General features: G+C 44.7%; 5 protein-coding genes and 1 pseudogene across 7 annotated transcripts; 2 read left to right on the top strand and 4 right to left on the bottom strand.

Annotated features, from left to right (window-relative positions):
* Positions 1 to 673: 673 nt before the first annotated feature.
* LOC104721793 (gamma-glutamyl peptidase 2) lies at positions 674 to 2550 on the top strand. The gene is made up of 3 exons (XM_010439863.3): positions 674 to 1244; positions 1835 to 2164; positions 2249 to 2550. The coding sequence occupies exons 1-3, from the start codon at positions 930 to 932 to the stop codon at positions 2357 to 2359; spliced, it is 756 nt and encodes a 251-aa protein (XP_010438165.1). The 5' UTR covers positions 674 to 929; the 3' UTR covers positions 2360 to 2550.
* An 87-nt stretch (positions 2551 to 2637) lies between these two features.
* On the top strand, positions 2638 to 4361 carry LOC104721790 (gamma-glutamyl peptidase 3). The gene is made up of 3 exons (XM_010439859.3): positions 2638 to 3470; positions 3604 to 3933; positions 4077 to 4361. Exons 1-3 carry the CDS (start codon positions 3147 to 3149, stop codon positions 4185 to 4187), a joined length of 765 nt encoding a protein of 254 aa, XP_010438161.1. The 5' UTR covers positions 2638 to 3146; the 3' UTR covers positions 4188 to 4361.
* Positions 4269 to 8114, bottom strand: LOC104717140 (putative cyclic nucleotide-gated ion channel 9). 2 transcript variants are annotated; one of them, XM_087474467.1, is made up of 7 exons: positions 7529 to 8114; positions 7083 to 7188; positions 6344 to 6935; positions 6030 to 6242; positions 5623 to 5939; positions 5162 to 5510; positions 4269 to 5079 (listed from the first exon to the last, which is right to left on the bottom strand). In XM_087474467.1, exons 2-7 carry the CDS (start codon positions 7148 to 7150, stop codon positions 4408 to 4410), a joined length of 2211 nt encoding a protein of 736 aa, XP_087330593.1. In that variant the 5' UTR covers positions 7151 to 7188; positions 7529 to 8114; the 3' UTR covers positions 4269 to 4407. The 2 variants fall into 2 exon arrangements, with proteins under 2 accessions (XP_087330593.1, XP_087330594.1); XM_087474468.1 differs by having other exon boundaries at positions 6344 to 6954; positions 7529 to 7890.
* On the bottom strand, positions 7873 to 21121 carry LOC104721792 (putative mannose-1-phosphate guanylyltransferase 3). Its single transcript, XM_087474469.1, has 6 exons — positions 20914 to 21121; positions 20654 to 20765; positions 20487 to 20552; positions 20154 to 20393; positions 19457 to 20068; positions 7873 to 8114 (listed from the first exon to the last, which is right to left on the bottom strand). Exons 2-6 carry the CDS (start codon positions 20762 to 20764, stop codon positions 8049 to 8051), a joined length of 1095 nt encoding a protein of 364 aa, XP_087330595.1. The 5' UTR covers position 20765; positions 20914 to 21121; the 3' UTR covers positions 7873 to 8048.
* LOC147933640 (uncharacterized) lies at positions 15103 to 17990 on the bottom strand. The gene is made up of 5 exons (XM_087473891.1): positions 17869 to 17990; positions 16723 to 17549; positions 16461 to 16574; positions 15845 to 16389; positions 15103 to 15753 (listed from the first exon to the last, which is right to left on the bottom strand). Exons 1-5 carry the CDS (start codon positions 17988 to 17990, stop codon positions 15211 to 15213), a joined length of 2151 nt encoding a protein of 716 aa, XP_087330017.1. The 3' UTR covers positions 15103 to 15210.
* LOC147933639 (1-acyl-sn-glycerol-3-phosphate acyltransferase LPAT1, chloroplastic-like) lies at positions 21115 to 22285 on the bottom strand (annotated as a pseudogene). The gene is made up of 4 exons (XR_015571309.1): positions 22046 to 22285; positions 21900 to 21902; positions 21379 to 21744; positions 21115 to 21293 (listed from the first exon to the last, which is right to left on the bottom strand). The product of XR_015571309.1 is annotated as a 1-acyl-sn-glycerol-3-phosphate acyltransferase LPAT1, chloroplastic-like (transcript).
* Between the last annotated feature and the right edge of the window lie 1718 nt (positions 22286 to 24003).

Below are 24003 nucleotides of genomic sequence, written 5' to 3'. Positions count from 1 at the left end.
CGCGGTATAGACTCTCGCACAGGTATAGGAGCTTTGACACCCCGTCCTCGCTTCCCAGCCACATGCACAATATTGTCAGCCTGTGTGGTCAGAACAGGTGCAGAAGTATCTGGAGGCACATCATCCGGCTCAGAAACAGCCTGTGTGTTATCAGTCGCCTGAGGATCGTCTGTCACGGTATCCTCCTCCTCCTGCTCGCTCAGAACCGAATAAGAGTTGGATAACAGAGAGCCCTCACCAAAATTCAGAGGACTTTGCTGTTTATTTGGACTGGTCAAAGACTTATTGCCCGTTTTTTGTGATGTAATCCACTCTTGTCCACCTTCGTCATCCCTCACCTCAGTTGCATTGGCAACATCCTTCAACGTCGTCGCCTGAGGTGACAGAGCATTCTCCCGGGTAGGAGTGCGTTCACTTTGAGTACATTAACATTCTTTTAGTACCAAACCTATCATTCACACTTAGATTCACTTTTTTTTTTGTATGCGGGTGTGTGTGTGACTGTGTGAGCATGTGACGTCTATCAAATATCAATGATAGGAATTCACAAAGAATCGCAAAAGCCAATAAATACGCGTCGCGAGAAACACGTGAGATATTAACATGATGCGAACTAATCAGTAATCACTCACTAGTGGTATAATTAACAACATTAAACAGGAAAATCCTAATCGTTGTCCAATAAAAAAAAATGGATATCAGTTAGATACTTTGATGTATACGTTTTCAACATTTCGAATCCATGATAAAATCAGTTGTTGCGATATAATTCAAAACTGATTTGGTCAATAGACCAAACCGAAAACCGGTTCGTATAGACCAAACCGACACTGTTGTCTAGCTCCTCCTTCCTTTATATATGCCCTAACACATTCTCAATTCTCTCACCATCAATAACATCTCTCTATCTCTCTCTCTTCTCTCTCATAATGGTGAAGCAGATAAGACGATACGCTCTGTTTCAGGCCACGCCAGACTCTGAGTTCGTCAAGGAGACGTACGGAGGCTACTTCAACGTTTTTGTGTCGGCTTTTGGAGACGAAGGAGAGCAATGGGATCTTTTCCGTGTGATCGATGGCGAGTTTCCTCGTGACGATGATCTTGACAAGTACGACGGGTTCGTCATTAGCGGGAGTTTACATGACGCTTTCGCAGAAGAGGATTGGATCAGTGAGCTTTGCTCTGTTTGCCAAAAACTTGATGCGATGAAGAAGAAAATTCTTGGCATATGCTTTGGTCTCCAGGTTTGATATTAATATCATCATCCAATGTGTTTGTTTCTTTCTATTATTTAAAACATTGCCTACTTAGTTGATCTATATAACATATAGGTTTCAAATTACTAGGGAAGTAATTCACAATATCTTAAAAGTTAAAACTCTATAGTTGAAAAATGTACATGAATACTAGTTTGCCTAACTTGCTACTTCATAATCTATGTTGTAGACTAGAATAATTAATCTAGTTTAAAATTTATTCAAAGTAGTTGGAATTAATTTAAAATTTATTCAAACAATATCCACCAAGACAATATATAATATATAATTTTGAACTTTGTAGCCTATATATTGTACGCAATTATCATAGTTCTTCGTTGTTCTTTGGTGGGTCACCACCACTCAATTATCATAGATCATATAGCCAGAAAGAAACAAAGATTTTAAAGAGATTTTAAATGATAAGATAAGTATAACAAAAGGTATTTGGGTAAATAAGCTTGATAATATATTTCCTAGCATCTAATACGAAAATAGATTTACCAAAGAATTAGTTTCATCTACACATGGTTACCCTCATAACTTATATCTTACGATTTCATTTTCTTGGGATTTAGATAATATGTAGAGTAAGAGGTGGAAAAGTGGGAAGGGCTCTTAGAGGACCAGACTTAGGCCTTCGTAAGATAAAAATCGTTCAAGATATGATCGAACCGGGTAGTTACTTTGGTCAAGAAGTTCCCGAGGATTTGTTGATCATAGAATGTCACCGAGACGAAGTAATTGAGCCTCCTGAGTCGGCCAAAGTCATTGGATTCTCGGACAAATGTGACGTCGAGATATTCTCTGTGGAAGATCATTTGTTTTGCGTTCAAGGCCATCCTGAGTACAACAAGGAGATTCTCTTGGAGATCACTGATCGTGTCCATAAGATCAAATATATCGAGGTTCGCTTAAAACGTCTATCTTCATTTGGTTTTAATCCAATATTATACATATATATAGTTTAATTTAAATATTTTTTTATGTAGGAGGAATGTGTCGAGAAAGCTAAGCGTACGATACAAAAGATCGAACCAGACACGAGGCGTTTGCACATTCTTTGCAAGAATTTCTTGAAAGGACGAAGCCACTTGGTTTAAGTACTAATTAATACTCTATATTAATAATGGGTCTTTCATAAATCCGCTACGTTTGTGCAAGTTCAAAACTACACTATAATATGGGATAGTGATCACATATCGTGATCACGTAATGTAACATACCTACACTTTAAAATATATTACCGATAAATAAAAAACTCAAATAAACAATATTTCTATTTTCTTCGAAATTCCTTTTTTTTTTTTTTGCATTTGCTTATAACTTGTTGGATATTTCCACCATCATATAAGTGATGTGGGACGGGGATATTGCAATGCCACAATATTTCTGTGGTCAAAGTAATTACATATCTTAATCCTAAGCTAGAAAAGGAAAGAAGTGGCAGTGATTACGATTCTTTTGTCGTTTGTTTTATTTGGCAACACTAATAATTCAGTTTGGCTACCGGCCAGTTACTACAACTTACAAGAGAGATAATTCAAACCAATTCATTAATAATTTAGTGGGAAACGTACAAATAAAGTAAGTCTTAATTAATCTATGGTAAACAAAAAGTCAACTTCTTTTTTGGTAACTCGAAAAAAATATGAATGATAATGTACCACACAACACTAATCTCTAGAATTAGATTTAAAGAGTTGTCATCTTCTATAGAAACACCTCACGTTTTCTCTAATCTCACATTAACCGTTTTTTTTTTTTCTTTTCTATTTAACCAAAAAAATCTCACTGGCGTGTGTGATCGTGTTCTCCGTCGTCTCTTGGTACATTTCCCAAATCTCTCTCGGTCTCCATCATCCGTGATCTCTGAAGAAGAAGAAGAAGATGGTGATGGTGGAGCAGAAGAAGAAGAGGTTTGCTCTGTTTCTCGCGACGAGCGACTCCGACTTCGTTAAGAAGACTTACGGAGGCTACTTCAACGTCTTCGTTTCGACTTTCGGCGAGGAAGGTGAGCAATGGGATCTGTTCCGAGTCATCGACGGTGACTTTCCCGATGAGAAAGATTTAGACAAGTACGACGGTTTCGTCATCAGTGGTAGTCCACACGATGCTTTCGCCGACGCCGATTGGATTGTTAAGCTTTGCGAGGTTTGTCAGAAGCTTGATGAGATGAAGAAGAAGGTCCTCGGCATCTGTTTCGGCCACCAGGTTTCTTGTATTCTTACGAATTTTACAATTTCCTAATTTTGGATCTGATTTAGGGTTTATAGAAGAATGTGTAATTTTTGGATCTGATGGCTTTGTTATGGATTTTGTTTCTGTTATTGTTGTGTGTGATTAGATCATTACTAGAGTTAAAGGTGGGAAAATAGGAAGGGCTCGTAAAGGTGCAGATATGGGACTTAGAAGGATTAGCATAGCTAAGGACAATGAAAAGCTACGAGGTCACTTTGGAGGCGAGGTCCCTGCATCTTTAGCTATTATTAAATGTCATCAGGACGAAGTCTTGGAGCTTCCTGAGTCTGCTACAGTTCTTGCCTCTTCTGAGATTTGCGAGGTAGAGATGTTTTCTATTGGAGACCACTTGCTCTGCATCCAAGGGCATCCTGAGTATAACAAAGAGATTCTGTTTGAGATTGTGGACCGTGTCCTTAACATGAAGCGTATGGAGGTTTGTTCCTTCTTCTCTATGATCTCTGTTTTGCTAGATTAACATTTGGGATGTGTCTATGTCCTCAATGTTGTTAACTTATCAGTATTGTAATGTGCTTATTGATCTTTTCTGTTTTTTATTTATTTATTTATTTATTTCAGCAAGAGTTTGCGGATAAGGCAAAGAGTACAATGGATACTGCACAACCAGACAGGGATCTATGGCAGAAGCTCTGCAAAAGCTTTCTCAAAGGTCGATCCGAGCAAGTTTAAATTTGTTATCAAACTATGTCATTTCTCGATGAACCTACAATTTACTTTGTATTTTATCTTCATCAAACAGAAAGAGACGCATAAAACAATCGCTGTCATTTATATTACCACTTTATCTTAAATCTTAATGTTGGAGCACAAATCAAACAATAAAATTCAATCTGAGTTATACAAGTTAAAAGCGTTAATAGACATTAGTACTTTTTTTTGGTAAATTTGGTCAAGAAGGATCATCAGCAGAGAAATCAGGCTCTGAAGGCTTCTGATATTTCACAAGTTCTTTTGTAGACTTAGCTTCAATGCGGTTCTTGTGAACTTTACGAAGTGCATTTGCAGCAAACTTTGACGCCAGGAACGTTGCCCTGATGCTAGTAACCGATCCTTCTCCTTCTTCTTCTTCTTTCCTGAGTTGCTCAAGTTTCTTCTTCTTCACGTATCGTCGCCACGCTGCTTGTATGAAAATAGCAGCCCAAGTCCTCCATTGTTGTGAGTAGAATCTGAATGTGTGCTGAACTTGCCTGCTGTGTAGTCTCCTAAACTGGCTAGCCACAAATTTGAGCTCATCGGCTATCAAAGCAAAAGCCTCTACTTCAGTTAGTGCCTTTGCGGTTCTAGTAGAGGACGGTAAGTTGGAACCGGATTTGGGATCAAGTGCCCATGTCAAAAGCTCTTCCCCACAGAAATCTCCTTCTTTAAGCAAGCTGCGGTTGAAGAAACCGCTTCTCCCACCATCTGTGGTAACACTCTCAAGCCGACCACGGATAATGAAGAGCATCTCGTTGACCGGGTCTCCTTCCCGAACCAAATAAGAGTTCTCTGTGTAAAGACATGGCTTCAACCGCTCACAGATTGCATCAAGCAGCCTCTCATCCATATTCTCAAACAGTGGAACCTTTCCATTAGAAAAAAAAACAAGATGACTTCATTTATGAATCAAGATTAGAGAAAGGCTTTTATAATAAGATTTGACTTACCCTCCGAACCAAAGCCAGACAGAGATGGCGTTTGATATCTCTTCTCAGGTCCTTTGGGAGGTTCTGAACCAAATTCTCTTCATCAACTCCACGTGTCTCCAACCATTTGTACTGGTCATATCGCCTGACCCGTTCTCGCAGTTCCGGTGGAAGCATCCGGTGATGCATCCACTGTTCTGAATCACGTCTTTTCACTCTCATCTCTTCAAGTCGGATTGTAAGGGATTGAAGATAAGTCTGCATGTTTCCAATAAGAAGAGCAAAGAGAAGAAGGCCAGCAATGGCAAGTGCTATGGAGAAGATAACCTCTCCAGGGTATGTACTGGTTTCAAGCCCTTGACCAAGAGTGCTGCATTTGACATTAACGAGGTTAACAATGCAACAGAGACTTGTTATTACAATGACAGTATAAGAAAAGACAAAATCTTTTAGCAAAGACAAAATCTTTTAGTATTACGTACCTGAGATTCTGAAGTCCCCACCATAAACAGAAGAAGTACTTAGAGACAAAGCTCTTAGATGAGACAATGCCAGAGGACAGGGCTCTTAAGTAGATTCCAAAATCGAAAGGAGGATTATCACCATCAGTTGTATTAACTGGACAATTTATTTGAAAAACAGAATCTTTGATGGTACTCCAAGCTGCATAACCATCCATCTTTTCATTACCACAAAACAGGAAGTTTCTGGTACAGTTGTTCTCGCTAATACTGCAAGCCTTGCTCCAGCATCCATTATAGCGTTCTAATGCCAATAAGTACCATAAAGCACCAACAATCTGATAAAACAAAAGTACAAAAACAAGAGAGTTAAGAATGGATTTTTCGAGGATTAAGAGGAAAAGGTACCAAAAATATTAAGTACTAACATGACTTGCGAGCATGTAGAGTAGTAAATAATAAGCTGCACCAGCCCAAGCAGTTTCAGCAAAAACACCAGCTGTTCTCTTTAACTCTGAGCTCAAAGGATACAACCGAATGAATCTCGGAATATATTGAAGTAAAATGATAGATCGCAACGCGCGCTTTGTTGCCAGCACACTTGCACCTTTAGAGGTGTAAAGAAATCTCCAAACTACAATCTGACAAAACCCAAAAAAAAACATAAACTAGTCATCAACGTTTGAAAACAAGAAAAAACAATGAAGATAAATGAACACTGAGGAGACATATCTGTATTTACCTGTGGAAGTGGAAGCACAGAGAGAAAGTCAATGATGAAATACTGCTGCAAATACCGTTTAGCTATCTGTGCAGGGTCGATCACAAGTTCGCCACGCCCAAAAACACGGGAAGAAGGGGCGACAAAAGCTGTTCTAAACCGAAGAGCCATGTGAAAAAGATAAAACACATCGATAACTGTCCGCAGCGTAGTTGCTATGATAGCCAACCTCCGGTCTATACCAATACATTTGTCATTATCCTTAACGAATGGAAGATACAAGAAGAGAGGATCCACAGACACAGCGAGAATGCAAGAAGTAACAAAGAGCTTGTTGCAGAGCAAAAGAAACTTGTCCTGTGGATCAAAAATCTTCTTCTCTGAAACTTTAAGATCTTCTGGGAAAACGGCCCTCGAAACCCCCAAACCAATTGATCTTCCTAGAGACCAAAGACCTTTAGAACCTCTCCTAAATCCTTTCTTGAAGGAACCAGAAGATGCATTGTTGCCCTGAGAAGCAGCACCACCACGTGTTTGTCCTTGTAGATTGAGTGTGCATCTGTTTAGACCTGTATCAGAAGTCTGGGAGTACCTAGAATCCATACTATCCAACCTGTGAAGAACAAAATAAACTAAAGATATCCTTTTATTTTCAAACCTCAAGTAAAGGAATGGCCTTTTTTGCCTAAAATGTTATGATCATCATGGTAACAATAATGTGATCAACTATATACGTACAATAATGAGAATCATTTTATACCTTACAAACTTCTCGAGTTGGCCACTGATAACTTGTGATTTCACTGCTTTTTTGGCACAGTTTAACATGCTTTTTTCCCTTGTGACTCAACTCATGAATCCCAAACCTGTTTCCCCTCACACATAAGAAAATTGTAATAAACAAATTATGATCATAACCATTTTTGAAACACCAAACTCCAAAAAAAAAAAAAAAAAGCAATATAAAAAAACCAAAAAAAAGCGATCTTTGTTTCTAAATTCCCTCTTAAAATTATTTTCCGTTAATGGGTTTAGAACATAAACATCTAAATACTTCAAAGGAGACAGTTTCAACATCAGAACGGCACAATCTCAAAGAAAGGAAAAATTGTCAATCAAAATCTAGTAAATTGAGAAGTACAAAATCAACATCATTCCTCCACACAATGATAGACTAAGAAAATTGAAAGGGAATGTAATGAATACCGTTGAAGAAGACGAAGAAGGAGAAAGACGGTTGAAAGAAGTCACAAGCCGAATCAGACGGAGATGGGTGAAGAAGAAGAAGAAGAAGAAGAAGAAGAAGAAGAAGAAGAAGAAGAAGAAGAAGAAAGTGAGAAATGGTGGGAGGAGACGAAGAAGAAGTCGTTCCAGACATAACATTGAAAATAAAAATTGATTTGAGAAGAAGAAGAAACTGAAAGTGTCTCCGTGCCGTCCGGGTCGGGTCCACCCGCTCTTTCTGCCGTCACGTCTCTCATACACCAAACCTTTATACATATAATAGTCTTATCTAAATGTTTTTAACTAATCCCAGTTTAGTTTGGTGATTAAACAAAAGCACATATATAAAATACCCTTATCAATAATTATCTCTGACATTTTTGTCTCTCTCTTATAAAGAATGTTACGAAATCTAAACAATATAAAAACTTGGCATATAAAAAGATTAATCATAGAATTCGAGGATAAATGTTTTGAGTATATCTTCTCCTAAATCAATGTTTCAAATTGTAAGAATCCTAGGCTTCAGGCTCCCACCTTCACAGACCTTGTTCTTCAGATAAGAGCCCTGTTGGATATGGGCTTTGCCCCCAACATTTATAAAGCCCAAACAGAAGATTCTCAAGAGATTTTGGGCCAAAAGTCTTAAATCAGGCCCAACAAGCTGTAAGGACAAAATCGTCATTTTACCAGGAGACAGAGGAAACCTTAGGTCAAGGTCCCACTATAAATACCTGATGTCACTGTCACGTTAGAGGATCCACTTTTTGGGGCAATTAGAGAGAGAAGAGCTGTATTTTTCGTATTAACTGCGCTTTACTCTTTAATTGTCATTTTCCGTAAACCATACCTCAAATTCTACGTTAATAAAAGGACCAGCTCCGATTTATTCCTACTTAGACCCGTATTATTTATATTGTCGATTTCATACATCAACAATTTGGCGCCCACCGTGGGGCAGACGGAATCCTTTCTTTGACAACAAGAATTTGAAGACTAAGGCGTTTTCGGAAAACCAGAAGCATGTCTCACACCGATCTCTCCAGCAACGAAGGCGTCGAGTCCTCTGCGCCCCGATCTCCTGCAGCTCGCGCGGAGTCTCCAAGGCCAACCATATGGGGCCGCACCCGTTCGAGAACGAACCAGCACCAGGACGTCAATGCAACCGACAGCGAAGCCGTAGGCGCTACGCGCGTCGCACCAACCAGTGGCCTAGCCAATGGCGCTATCCCTCCAGAGCGTGCAGCCGTAGGCGACAATCCAGCTGATCGCGAAGCCGCAGGCGCCACGCACATCGCCCAGACTAACGGCGTAACCAACGACACTGCTCCAACCAACCACGTAGCCGCTACTCCCGGCCGTGCGAGAAGAGGCGTTACTATCAGTCAGGCCGCGCTCGATGAAGCTGTACGGAAAACCTTAGACTGTATGAGTGGCCAAGCGGCACAGATGGACCATACGCGACCACAGTCTGACTTCCGACTTGCTCGAGACCAAGACGCGCTGGCACCACGCACTCCGCGAGCTGAGCACAACGTTCCAAGAGCCGATCACAATGCTCCAAGAGCTGAGTACAACGCTCCAAGAGCTGAGCACAACACTCCACGAGATGAATTAGGCACCCCGCGAGCAGAGCGCTACGTTAACGGAAGACCCCGGCTCCCGTCAATCATCATTGGATCCAATGGCGAGCAGCCGAGAGTGCACTTTCAGGCTGACCGGACGCACATGGATCGACGTACTGAGCTAGGTCAACCAGTGAATGCGGGGAACCGCGCCCTCAAGCAAGAGCTTCAGCAGATGCAAGCCCAACTAAAGAGGATTACGTCTCAGATGCATCGCGTAACAAGCGCGGCACCGGAGCTGGAGACCGTTCTGGCAGAAGCGCGTTGCTCTCCGTTCACCTCAAGGGTTTCAGGTGTCAGAGTTAGACGCAATCCTGACACCAGCAAGAACAAGCCGATACCGTATGACGGAAAGGGGGATCCCACGGTTTTCCTGAAATCGATGTCCATTCACATCGGCAGTTCGTACTTCTCACCAGAAGAGGAGGACGCGGGAAGTTGTCAGCTGTTCGTCGAGAGCTTGACCGGCGAAGCATTGAACTGGTTCTCGCAACTAAAGGCTAATTCGATCGATGGTTATGAAGCACTTACAACCGCCTTCCTCCAGCATCACCAATGCTTCATGCGTACGCCCGTGTCGAATGCTGACTTGTGGAGAATGTATCAAAAACCTAACGAGTCATTGCGGACTTTCATGGAAAGATTTAAGGGTGTCGTATCCCAACTCGCTATAAGCGACGAGTCCGCCATTGGCGCGTTGAAAAACGCACTCGCCCGTGGCACCAAATTCAAAGACGACTTAACAATCCTCCCCGTCACAAGCCTAGGCGAAGTACTTGCGCGCGCTAATCGGTACATCCAGGTCGAGGAGGATGAAAGGAACCCCGACCAACCAAAAATTCCCGAAAAAATCCCAAGCTCGAAGAACAAGACAGTAGAAGAATACTACGAACCACGACAGCATTACACCAGAGACTACGCCAAAGGCGAAAAAGGAAGGAAGGCAACGATGTTCGCTATCGAAGGCAACGAGCACCAGCAAGGCAAACGTTGGAACAAGTACGATCGTGAAACTGATGGTCATACCTACAAGGGAAAACACGGTTATTGCGAATTCCACAAATTTGGAGGACATTCTACGGAGGATTGTAAAACACTTCAATACCTCCTCCTCCACAAGTACAAGAGAGGTGACATTAATGTAGAAAGAGAACGAAGAAAGGTTAACACGCATAAGGACAATCCATACTGTTTGGCAGATCAACAACAACACGAAAGGCAGCGTGAAGAGGAAGCAACATTACAGAATGACCGAACAAGAGCTCAACATGACCAAGCAAGAGAAATCGCTCGCCTGCCTCCTCCCCCGAAACGGAACCATGACGTGGAAGAACACGATGAACCACCAGCACCTCGCCGAAGGATCAACATGATCATGGGCGGCTTATCAACGTGCCGCGACTCTGTACGGTCGATCCAGGCCTACTGCCGCGAAACAGAAGTAAAGCGCAACTTGTCCTCCCACGCCAACATGTTCAAAACATCTTCCGAACCAATTACGTTTACTGAAGAAGACGCACTTAACGCGAGTCCCAACAACGACCCCCTTGTCGTGGAAATGATAATTGGGGAAAGCTCAGTAACGAGAATTCTCATCGATACCGGAAGCTCGGTTAACGTGATATTCAAAGATGTGCTAATCCAGATGGAAATCGATCTACGTAACACAACACGCGACACGCAGCCTTTGACGGGATTTGACGGAGACACGATAATGACTGTTTACGCTTCCGATCTACGTTGGCGGTACGATGCACTGTTTCAACTTCGCAATTGTAGATAAACCCATCGTCTACAACGTCATTCTAGGAACACCGTGGCTTCACAAGATGCGCGCCGTGGCTTCTACCTACCACCAATGTGTCAAATTCCCGAACGCGTACGGAATCTACACGCTGCGCGGAGATCCTCTAATGGCACGAACTTGTTTCATCATCGAGAAGAAAATGCGAAACGCGAGAGCTTTCGTGATTGCCGAATCCGCACCACCGCGAGACCCACGCACACCACCTCCGAAAGAATCTGTGATTCAAGTCAACATCGATCTGTCTGATCCCAAGCATTGCGTCGAGATAGGCGCCGAGCTACCAACGGGCCTTAGGGACGAACTCGTTAAGTTCCTACATCAAAATGCGACCACATTTGCCTGGTCGATAGATCACATGACCGGCATCGACCCCAGCGTCACCAGCCACGAACTTAACGTTGATCCAACTTACAAGCCCGTCAAGCAAAAGCGTCGAAAGCTTGTAGCAGAACGTACAACTGCAGTAAATGACGAGGTACGAAAACTACTTGATGCGGGGTCAATTACTGAAGTTGGCTATCCAGATTGGCTGAGCAATCCGGTCGTGGTTAAGAAGAAGAACGGCGCGTGGAGAGTTTGCGTCGACTTCACAGACCTCAACAAAGCTTGCCCAAAAGACAGCTTTCCTCTTCCGCGCATTGATCAGCTAGTCGAAGCCACAGCTAGAAACGAACTGTTATCTTTCATGGATGCGTTCTCGGGATACAACCAAATAATGATGCACAAAGACGATCGCGAAAAAAACATCATTCATTACCGAACAAGGCACCTTTAGTTACAGAGTCATGCCCTTTGGTCTGAAAAATGCGGGAGCGACGTATCAGCGTCTGGTAAATCGGATGTTCGCAAGTCAACTTGGGCGGACAATGGAAGTTTACATTGATGACATGCTCGTCAAGTCGGCTCACGCTGCAGACCACATTTCACACCTGAAACAATGTTTCGAAATTCTCAACAAGTACATCATGAAACTGAACCCGGCAAAATGCACGTTTGGAGTCACTTCCGGCGAATTCCTAGGATACCTCGTTATGAAGCGCGGTATAGAAGCAAATCCGAAGCAGATTTCGGAAATCATCAACCTCCCATCTCCAAGGAACACCCGTGAGATACAACGCCTAACCGGGCGTATTGCCGCACTGAATAGATTCATCTCGCGTTCAACGGACAAATGCTTATCATTTTACCAGCTCCTTCGCGGAAACAAACGTTTTGAATGGGACGAAAAATGCGAATCGACATTCAGGGAATTAAAGGACTATCTCTCATCTCCACCAGTGCTTGCTAAGCCGGAGCAAGGGGAAACTCTTTATCTTTACATCGCCATCTCCAGTTCGGCTGTAAGTGGCGTGCTTGTCAGAGAAGATCGCGGAGAGCAGCATCCTATCTTTTATGTGAGTAAGACCCTTGATGGTTCCGAACTCCGATATCCGACTCTCGAGAAGCTCGCATACGCAGTTATAATCTCTGCACGAAAGCTCCGCCCCTATTTCTAATCTCACACTGTTGAAGTCCTGACAAATCAGCCTCTACGGACGATTCTCCATAGCCCGAGCCAATCGGGACGACTTGCGAAATGGGCAGTAGAATTGAGCGAGTACGACATAGAATACAAAAATCGCACCTGCGCTAAATCACAAGTCCTCGCAGACTTTCTCGTAGAACTCCCTCCTGAATTCGAAACCGGCACTCCTCCACCCGAAATATGGTCGCTCCATGTTGATGGCGCTTCATCAAAGATGGGCTCAGGAGCAGGCGTCCGCCTAACCTCGCCGACAGGCGAGATTCTGGAGCAATCCTTCCTTCTTGCTTTCTCTGCCTCAAACAACGACGCAGAATACGAAGCACTAATCGCTGGACTACGTCTCCCACACGGAATCGGTGTTAAGAAGATCCAAGCTTATTGCGATTCACAGCTGGTAACGCGTCAATTCAGTGGCGATTATGCAACGAAGTCGTTGAAAGTCGAAGTGATAATGCCCCAGCGGATGCGCTTGCGACGCTCGCTTCCACATCAGACACTGATCTCCGCCGAGTAATACCTGTAGAGAGCATCGACCAATCAAGCATCGACGTCAATCTTTTGTCTCCCGCCCCAGCTGCATTCCTCGACACCACGCACTCAATAGAACCAAGCAACGTCTTAGCAGTCACTAGCTCTCCCTCAACAAATTCCACCATGCCAAACGTTCCAGCTACGCACTCACCAACACCCACTGCTCCTTCGCACGATGACTGGCAGACCGAGACTATAGCGTATATCGCGGACGGAATTATGCCAAAAGACAAGTGGGAATCACGGCGCCTTCGAGTTAAAAGTGCACACTAAACAATGTTGGACGGCAGTTTGTTTCGTTTGGATGCCAATGGCGCTCTTCTCATCTGCGTTAACACGAAGGACATCAATGACATCATGCGAGAAGTTTACGAAGGCGCTGGCGGAAACCACTCTGGAGGTCGTTCTCTAGAACTTCGAATCCGCCGTAACGGACATTTTTGGCCGACCATGGTCGCCGATTGCACCGCCTTTGCAGCCAAGTGCGAAAAGTGTCAGCGTCACGCACCATTCATCCACTCTCCGACAGAGCTTCTGCAAACAACATCCCCACCTTACCCCTTCATGCGATGGGCGATGGATATCGTCGGTCCGTTAACTCCGTCAAATCAAAAGAAGTATCTTCTTATAATGACGGACTACTTTACCAAGTGGGTCGAAGCAGAATCGTATGCCTCGCTCGAAGCTAATGAAGTCCAGAACTTTGTTTGGAAAAATATCATCTGCAGGCATGGGCTCCCATACGAGATCGTTTGCGACAACGGCCTCCAATTCATCTCGCTTCAGTTCGAAGGATTCTGCGCTGGCTGGCGGATACGTCTTAGCAAGTCATCCCCAAGATACCCGCAGGGCAACGGACAAGCAGAGGCAACCAACAAGACAATCCTCGCTGGAATTAAGAAACGCCTCAACGCAAAGAAAGGTCTATGGGCTAACGAACTCGACGGCGTCCTATGGTCTCATCGGACTTCCCCGCGCACATCTACTGGACGAACACCATTCTCTCTCGCCTACGGCATGGAGGCACTCGCACCGGCCAAAGTAGGAATCCCCACGCTCCGACGTTCCATGCTCGTTCATAATCCCGACTTGAACAACCAAATGCTATGTGACAGACTTCTGTTCGTTGAGGAAGAACGCGACCAAGCTCTACTCCGCATCCAGAATTACCAACAAGCTGCCGCAAAATTCTACAACAAAAAAGTAAAGTCTCGCCACTTCGCCGAGGGCGACCTCGTCCTCCGCAAAGTCTACGAGAATACGAAGGAGAAGAACGCTGGAAAACTCGGTGCGCATTGGGAAGGTCCGTACTTAATCTCCAAGAACGTCAAACCCGGTGTCTACCAGCTACTTGAAATGAATGGCACCCCAGTCCCAAGATCGTGGAATTCCATCAACCTGAAGCGCTATTATCATTAGTAAAAGTAAAAAAATGTAATACGAACTACGAATGGTTTGATCCCTCTCGAGGGTACGTAGGCAGCCTTTTTAAGAGGTTCAACTATAAATAAATAAAAAAAAAAAAAGAAAAAAAAAGAAAAAAAAATACTTATATATATATATACAAGTTTTACACTAAAACGCTTTTGAGCAATCTATCGACTCTAATTCTGACGCCCTGGCCAGGTGCGCAGCTCTAAAACGCGCTCCGCATGGGTGTAGTGGTGAAATAATCCACGTCCTTACTTCTGTCGGACATTGTAAGCCGAGCCCAGACTCGCACAGCTAGTAGGAACCGGAGTGAGTAAGCCGAGACCCCGACTCGCACACCCGCAATTCCTGCAGCACCCACAGGATAAGCCGGTCACGCGTACCGCACCAAAACTAGTACGACAAGTCCGTCTTGTCTACTCAAACGTTTCGGGTAATAACATATCCAGGGTAAGCCAGGAGACGTCCTGCACTGCAAAATATGCCCTGTATAAATCAAAACGTTGCAACTCTGTTGTACGCAGTAATCAAACTTTGTGCGATCATTCAGAATCAACCTCGAGATAAAAAAATCGGAAATAATCGACATTCGCTTAGTGGGAAGTAAATAACCAAGTTTGTAAAGCAAAAGCGAAATGGGTGCAACTATCCGAAAATGAAACGCAAAAGCAACCAACAGTTGAGTTCACAATAACAGAAGACAAATCCAAAAGCAATAACAACAAGCAATAAATACGAGGACATATCACTCGTTTGCAGCATCGTCGCCACCTCCATCAGCAAATTCCGGGAATGGCTCAAGATCACCATCGACGAGCGGAGGCACTGCAACTCGGTTCACTTTCGTCCGGAACTCCTCCTCACTAGCGGCAAGGCGCGACATCCTATCTTCGGAAATAGCAATGCCCCTCTTGATCAATGTCTCAAGACACTGTCTAGTCCCCGTCACTTGGCTAAGAAGGAGCAGGTCGGACTGTTTCTCGCGTGACGCAATCACGTGCCTCCTCAGGCGGTCAATACGCTCGCAATGCTTCCCGATCACAACAGCAGCCTTAGCACGCTCCCGCTCCCCATGCTCGTCCCTCGCCTTCCTGAGTCGCTCCGACTCGGTAGTCAGCTTCCGTTGGGATTGCTTGAGGGAGGCCGTCAGCTCCTTGACGAGTGCTGCATTCTCTTTGCTCGATCGTTCAGCTTGAACAAACGCATCCTGAGCGAGTGAGGCCTCCCTCCTAGCAACACGTACCTTGTCCTCGTAATCTCCAGCAAGCCGATTCATCCAGCTCAACGCCTAAGGGATCAAAAATATATATATAAGAGTCCGCTTACGACCAACTAAAACCCACATCAAAAGGTTATCCTTTAAGGGATTGAATTCTAACCTGAAACTGTCGACGAACGGCTTCCTCGTACGTAGTTGGACAGGCCAGATCGCCAGGGGTAGGAAGCGGGACAAAATCATCATGAATCTTGCTGGCGAGGTCCGCGCAAGCTTTCGAATTGCCGGTGAATGATTGGTCTTTCACGTCGTAGCGAAAGGAGAAAGAGTGATCAATCCCCACATGACCATCTTCCGTGTGATGCGGACGCCTAGAACTTCCTCCAGCATCACTCCGAGGACTCGAGCGTGACGTTCTCTTCCGGGAACGATCACCACCACCAGCTGCTGGAGCACTCCTACAAGACACCGGAAAAGGCATCTTCGCAGCACGAGTCGCTGCGACCTCGGCGGAACGAGACCTACGACAAGGCTCGCCCACAGGAACGGGCAACTCGCCATCCTCGGCATCCACAGCAACAACCTCCACGCCGGTCTCGGCGTTCGGTGCAACAACGTCCGTCGCAACAGCTGGCGCATCCTCGGCATCGAACAAATCAGCATAACACGGCATCATACAGTCTCCCATTTGCAATCCGGTTCGCGAACCTGTAAAAAAAAAAGTCTTAGACACGAAAGCGCAAAAGTCTAGAGGACGAAGAAAAGCCAGCGAAACCTACAAGTCTTGAGATGAGAAACAACGTCCGGCCACCACAAAGTCTTACACGAGATAAACGAAGCAGCCTTGTCAACAGTCACCAGGTCGCACGCAGCCGATAGTGACGACTTTTGTCCTGCAAAAGTAGAACATATAATCAGAAAATAAAGGTAAGAAAAACAAAATGATAAGAACCCAACCTAGCCACGGCTACCGGGGGCGAAGTTCCAACTAGGAGGACAGATCGTGTCGGGATCCTCGACCGAGGCATCGTTTATTTCTACGAAGAAGAATCGTCTTCGCCAATCGTGAATATTGACTCTTCTGGCCGCTCACGATCGTGAGACCAGCTACACAGCAAGCACAGCATAACCCTGAACTGTCGTGCGTAAATCGAGTGAGCAGCTCGAAGAGGTCGACACTCATCTCGATATCCATATATTTGCCCATTATTGTGAGCCCAACCGCATTACGGATAGACGAAATCAATAGCTGCGAAAATGCAATCTTCCGTCGCGTACAGTAACTCGTTAGAAATTCCGGGATGGGAAACCAAAGGCCGCAGTCGGTAAAATAGTCAACGTAAACGCAGAGGTAACCTGCTGGGCAATCCCATGGGCGTTCATCAGCGTTCGGTAGCGTAACCTGGAGATATTCATGCGTTCCGAAGAGGCCAGTAACGCGGGCAATTTGCCTCTCATCGCAAAGGGAACTTCCAGTATCGCGGGGGATGCGTTCTCTCATACGATCCCTGTGGCGTCTCGGAACTCTGTTACCTACAGGCAAACCAGCAACCAGAGACCTAGGGGCACGTTCCGAGCAAACACGTTCTTCGTGAACGAGCACCTTCTCACAACATTGGCTTGAAGGAAAGGGAAGCAAACTAAGGGCCCGAGTATCCGCAGGGAACATCACTTCGAGCTCCCGAACATCTTCCTCCGTCAAATCCGCGAGATCAGTCACAACACCTCCCCCTTCAGATGGGTCCCACCAGGAAGGATTTTCCGCTCTAGTGTCGTCGAGGCCACTCTCAAACTCGCGATACTGATCGTCCCCAAGCTCCTCCAGAACATCTCCAAAGACATTACCTCCAGGAACCATAGCGCAGGACCTTGCAGAAAACAACCAAACAACGGGTCAGTATGGGAGCAAAGACACATCGAAAGCACAACGGATTCCGGATAGAACGAGCACGACCAAATGAACCGCGTACTGTGCAATACGTACCGCGCACCGAGCACTGCGTACTGCATCCTGCGTACGGCACACTACATCCTGCGTCCCGCGCACTACGTATCAAGTACCACGTACCGCGCGCTGCGTACCACGTACCATATAGTGCGTACTACGTATCATGTACTGCGTACTACGTACTACGTACCATGTACTGCGTACTACGTACCACGTACTACGTACTACGTACAACGTACCACGTAGTACGTACTGTGCACTGTGCATCACGCACCACGTACCACGTACCACGTACTATGCACGATATCCAGTTTACCCTCGCGGAAGCATCCGCGAGCTCCACGCCATCTCGCCACGCCATCTCGCCATGTCGTCTCGCCAAGTCCTTGAGCACGCCATATCGTACGCTATTGTACGGACCATTCTCGACCACGCCATCTCGCCGAATGTCAAGGCGCCTCGCCCCGTACAACATCCATCTCGCTATCGGTTCCACCTCGCCACTTCGCACACAAACTCGAGCTCGCCACAACGTCACCACACCAGCGCGCCACCTTTTTCCCTCGTCGTAAGTCTGCTAGACATCGTCACCTCCTCTCGCATGGAGACCAGGACGCCTTACGGTCCTGATCTGCGGACGGCAGGGCGCGGCGTGGCGAGGCGGCGCAAGAACAGGATGCCTCACGGTCCTGATCTGCGGACGGCAGGGCGCGGCGTCGTATGGCGGCACCAGACCAGGACGCCTCACGGTTCTGATCTGCGAACGGCAGGGCACGGCGTGGTACGGCGGCGCAAGAACAGGACGCCTTATGGTCCTGATCTGCGGACGGCAGGGCGCGGCGCGCACCTTCGGCGCAAGACCAGGACGCCTCACGGTCCCGATCTGCGGAGTTCGCGGCATGGCGGCACAAATCCGGTGTTGGATCTGTTCGGCGGTTCGGCGTTGACGGCGTGGGCCGGTGGCTCGTCCAACGGCGGCGAGACGAGAAGACGGGGGCGAGAAGAGGAGACGGCGTGTCCAACAGCGGCGATACGCAAAGACGGCGGGGCGCAAAGACGGCGGCGAGAAGCGGAGACGGCGGCGGGAAGCGGAGACGGCGGCGAGAAGCAGAGACGGCGGCGAGAAGCGGAGACGGCCGCGAGAAGTGGAGGCGGCGGCATAGCTTGACAAGCTCGGCGGAATCATGGCTTACAAACACCAAACCAAAAAAAAAAAAACACTGTTCATCCCGGAGTCTTCCGGGTTCCTCGAAAAACGTGCGCAAAGCACTATTCATCTCGGAATCTCCCGGATTCCTCGAAATACATGCGCAAGGCACTGTTTATCCAGGAACCTTCCCGAAAGCTTTTAAGCTCTTAAAAATCTTCTGTTCCTGCTGCAAGACGGACCTAGAGACGCAGAACTGTAACCGACGGGCTCAAGCAAGCCATCGCACGCCGGACTAGGGGGGCCATTGTTGGATATGGGCTTTGCCCCCAACATTTATAAAGCCCAAACAGAAGATTCTCAAGAGATTTTGTGCCAAAAGTTTTGGATCAGGCCCAACAAGCCGCAAGGGCAAAATTGTCATTTTACCTGGAGACAGAGGAAACCCTAGGTCAAGGTCCCACTATAAATACCTGATGTCACTGTCACGTTAGAGGATCCACTTTTTGGGGCAATTAGAGAGAGAAGAGCTGTATTTTTCGTATTAACTGCGCTTTACTCTTTAATTGTCATTTTCCGTAAACCATACCTCAAATTCTACGTTAATAAAAGGACCAGCTCCGATTTATTCCTACTTAGACCCATATTATTTATATTGTCGATTTCATACATCAACAAGCCCCACTGTTGTAAACCTCTGCATCAGCTACATGTCCACCTTTACCAAGAACCGTTACGTTAACAACCCGAGCCCACTTCCCAACGGTAGAGTCCCATCCCACGATACTATTAGAGACGCAGGCATGTTCCTTGACCCGGACACCACGCATTACAGTACAACCAAACAATCTCACACCTGAATCAATCACGCATCCTGCACCAACCACCACATCAGGTCCTATCAAGCAACCTTTTCCTATAACCGCGCTCTCATCCACGACAACATTCCCGATTATATTGTCCCCTGTAGCTAGTTCCTGCGAAGATTTCTCTCTTAGAGAGTTAAGATACATTCTTTGCCCGGTTATGTAATCTTTAGGTTGACCAATGTCCATCCAAAAACCAGGTAGCACCATCGCGTATAGCTTCTTCTCTGAAGCTATCTTAGGGAATATCTCTTTCTCTATCGAAGTCCGTCTCAGCTCTATCCTATCGAGAACAGATGGGTTCAGAAGGTATATCCCAGCGTTTATCTTGTTCCCCACAAAATGTTTTGGTTTCTCTACAAAGCTTTCAACTCTAGCTGTAGCTTCCTCTGTAACCACCACACCATACTTTGAAGGATCATCAACCTGTTAATATTCATTCAAAAAATGCTATTAACAGATGAATGATTCAACTTTCAGAAAATGCACTTTTTATATATATATTTATTACCTTGGTCACCATAATTGAAGCTTCAGCGTTGTTAGTCTGGTGAAATTTGATCATCTCAAGCAATGGGTATTCGCAGATAACATCGCTGTTTAGTACAAAAAACGGTTGTCCTGATTCATCGATGAGCTTATCACGAGCAAGCGCGAGAGGCCCTGCTGTTCCAAGCGGTTCAGTTTCTTGGGAAAATGTGATCTTAATCTCTAGCTTATTCTCGTATTCTTTCACAAAATTTAACATGACCTGAGAGAAAAATACCAAAAACACACAAGGAGAGGATGAATAAATTACATCAATTGACATATTGTAATTAAGGAACAATGTATGTATATGTACCTCTGGCTGTTGCTGATTAATAGCTAACACAACTTCATTCACTCCAGCAGCTTTTAGAGCTTCAATCTGCAAATGCATCATAATGACAAATAAGAAACTGGGAAAAAATTTGAGCTGGCAGCACTAAGGAAGCAAATACCAAAAAAAAAAAGAAGAAGAAGCTAAACCTGATGCAAAATCATGGGTTTGTTCCCAAAATCAACAAGGGGTTTAGGCATAGTGAAGGTAAGTGGCCTCAATCTTGTTCCGAATCCTCCAACTAGAATAAGAGCCTTCATTCTACACATACATATATAATCAAATGATCATCTACTCTAACCTGACTATTTCAGTACATTACACAGAGGAATCTCTGAATCAACTCGACAACGTTCAACAAACCGAAAAAAAATTACACAATTACGAATAGATCCAATGAAAAACTCACATGGATAGTTGGAATCTGGAAGGAGAGGACTGTCTTCTGGGATTATAATTGGGATCGGGAAGAACTCTACTCTGTCTCCTCCTGTGAGGGGCGTTACAATGCGGCCAATACTGATACGTACGATAAATCTAAAAGCCTAAACCCCGCAATAAATTTTTCAAAAAAAATTATAATAATAAAAAGGAAATACTGAAAAAAAAATTAATATAACTCTGACTTCCCCATGCTTCCATGTATTGGCTTATGGATGATAACTCTGACTTCCCCATGGTTCAATATACCTTCACTACCCGACCCGTTGGCATGATTTTGCCTGTTTCCATTAACGTTATTGGTACTACTGGAACTCCCGTCTTTGCAGCCACCGAAAACGCGCCTTTCTGTAATATATCACAAGCATCTTTATGTCAACACACAGAACAAAACATATGAATGATCAAGAAGAATCGTGATATTGTGTATTACCTTGAAAGGACCTAATTGACCATCCTTGCTCCGTGTTCCTTCTGGGAAGAAAAATACTGATGCTCCCTTCTTTAATAGTTCCATGCAACGTTTTAAGCAATCCTGTAAATTGCACAAGAGTTAAAAGAGTCCATCTGATTAAACTTAAAGCTTTTTTCCAAGACTGAGAAGTGTGTAGATATCCAAGAAACTTTGGTGGTTTGAAACATATACAGCAGCAATATTTGATGATGGCAGATTCTCCAAACCCTCGATGGTGATTTTGTAAAACGGATAAATGCTTATGGAAGCCCAAAGTTTAGCGATGAAGTGATGGAATTTTCTCTTATAGCGATCGAAGAGAAGGACAAACGGATGACACAACTGTTAGAGGTAAAGCCAAGCAAATCTAAGAATGCTCGTCGTTCTCTTATTAAATACTCGTCGTTCTCTTATTAAAACCCAGAATGCTCTTTGTCTCTTAAATAGACTAAAGAGCTTAACAATCTAGTTCCTAGAAAACTGCAACTACTAGTACTTGCCTCCTACATATCAGGAACACAAGACTTATTCAAATTGACTGAATCAAACTAGACAACAAAACACAAAACGACTTCAGACTTATTGTTTCAAATCTTCCCCTAAACTGGAATGCATCTTTTCCAGTTTAATCTTTCTTTTTGCAAACCCCCAAGCTTCCCCTGAGTCTTTCAAATGTCTCAAGCTTCACCGCTTTTGTCATGACGTCGGCTAGCTGAACTTGTGTAGAGCAATACTCCAAACCAATAATTTCATCATTCACAAGCTCACGAAGAAAATGATACCTCACATGTATGTGCTTGCTTCTTCCATGAAGCACCAGATTTTTTGACAGCTTGATTGTAGAACTGTTGTCACAAAACATCACCGTACTTCCCTTCTGCTCCATTCCTATCTCCATCAACACATTCCTCAACCATATTGCTTGACAAGCTCCATTTGCAGCTGCAACGAACTCTGCTTAAGTGGTGGATAAAGCAACAGTAGGCTGTTTCTTTGATGCCCAACACACTGCTGCTCCTCCAAACATAAATGCATAGCCAGAAGTGCTCTTCCTATCATCTTCATCACCAGCATAATCACTATCAACATATCCCACCAGCTCCAAATCTCTACCTCGTTTATACTGAATACCATAACCTGCAGTTCCTTGAACGTATCTTAGTATTCTCTTCACAGCTAACCAATGCTGCTCCTTAGGTTCTTCCATGTATCGAGAGACCAGATTAACCGAGTAGATCAAATCAGGTCGTGTCACTGTCAGGTATCTCAGAATTCCCACCATTTGTTTAAAGATTGTAGCATCCACAGCTGAACCAAAACCTTCCTTCGACAATTTCTGACCTGGCACCATCGGATTCTTGACTGAGTTACAATTCTCCATTCCAAATCTGATCAATATCTCTTCAGCATACTTCTTTTGTCCAATGAAAATACCTCCCTCATCCTGAACTACCTCAACTCCGAGAAAATACTTCATCTTGCCTAGATCAGTCATTGCAAACTCCTCTTTCATTGATGCCTTGAATTCACCAAGCATCCTCTCTGAATTTCCAGTGTAGATCAAGTCGTCTACATAGAGACTCACAACTTGAATCTCATCTTCTTCTTCCTTTACGAACAGAGTATGTTCACAATAGCACTTCTTAAAACCTTTCCTTTGAAAGTATCCCTCAATCTTGCTGTACCACGTCCTAGGAGCTTGCCAGAGACCATACAACGCCTTCTTAAGCTTGTACACCTTCTCACTCTCATCTCTTTTCTCAAAACCCAGCGGTTGCTCTACATAAACGTCCTCTTGGAGCTCTCCATGTAAGAATGCACTTTTCACATCAAACTGAAACACACTCCATCCTTTATGTGCAGCAGCTCCAAGTATCACTCTAACTGTATCCCAGCGAGCAACAGGTCCAAACACTTCGTGGAAGTCAATACCATGTGTTTGATGAAAGCCTTTAGCTACTAACCTTGCCTTAAACTTGTCGATTTGTCCCCTCTCATTGAGCTTTGTCTTATACACCCACTTGACACCTATCACCTTTGCATTGTCAGGTAGCTCAACTAACTCCCAAGTATTATTGTCTTCGATCGACATTATTTTGAGCCTCCATTGCTTTTCTCCACTTCTCATGTTTGACTGCTTCGTCAAACTTGGTTGGGTCGACTTCTGCAACCAACATTGCTATTACTTCATCATAACATTCTTCAATGTACAAACTCATACCTTCACACTCATAGTCTTTCATTCAAACTGGTTTTCTCCTGTTTCTTCTTTCTCTTGGAGGTGTGTTGTTGTTATTGTCTGTTGAAGCCGCTGGTAAGGTTGGTGCATCTTCTCCTTCGTCATCATGAGGTTCATTGTTCTGCTCTGGTTCACCATCTCCTTCTTCTCCTACTTCACCGTTGTTTTGATGATCCTGAGCAGCCTCTACATCATCTCCGAACATCACCTCCCATGGTATCTCTTTATTTTCTGCATTCGACTCCCAGTTCCACCCTATATTCTCATTGAACACCACATCCTTACTTGTTATGATCCTCTTGGTGATTGGATCATATAGACGATAAGCTTTAGACTCTCGACTGACTCCAAACATTACACATTTG

Source organism: Camelina sativa, chromosome 11, assembly GCF_030686135.1.
Source record: "Camelina sativa cultivar CO46 ecotype springtype chromosome 11, ASM3068613v1".
NCBI lineage: Eukaryota > Viridiplantae > Streptophyta > Magnoliopsida > Brassicales > Brassicaceae > Camelina > Camelina sativa.
Note: the sequence above shows the minus strand (reverse complement) of the source record. Positions and strands in the feature narration are given on the sequence as shown.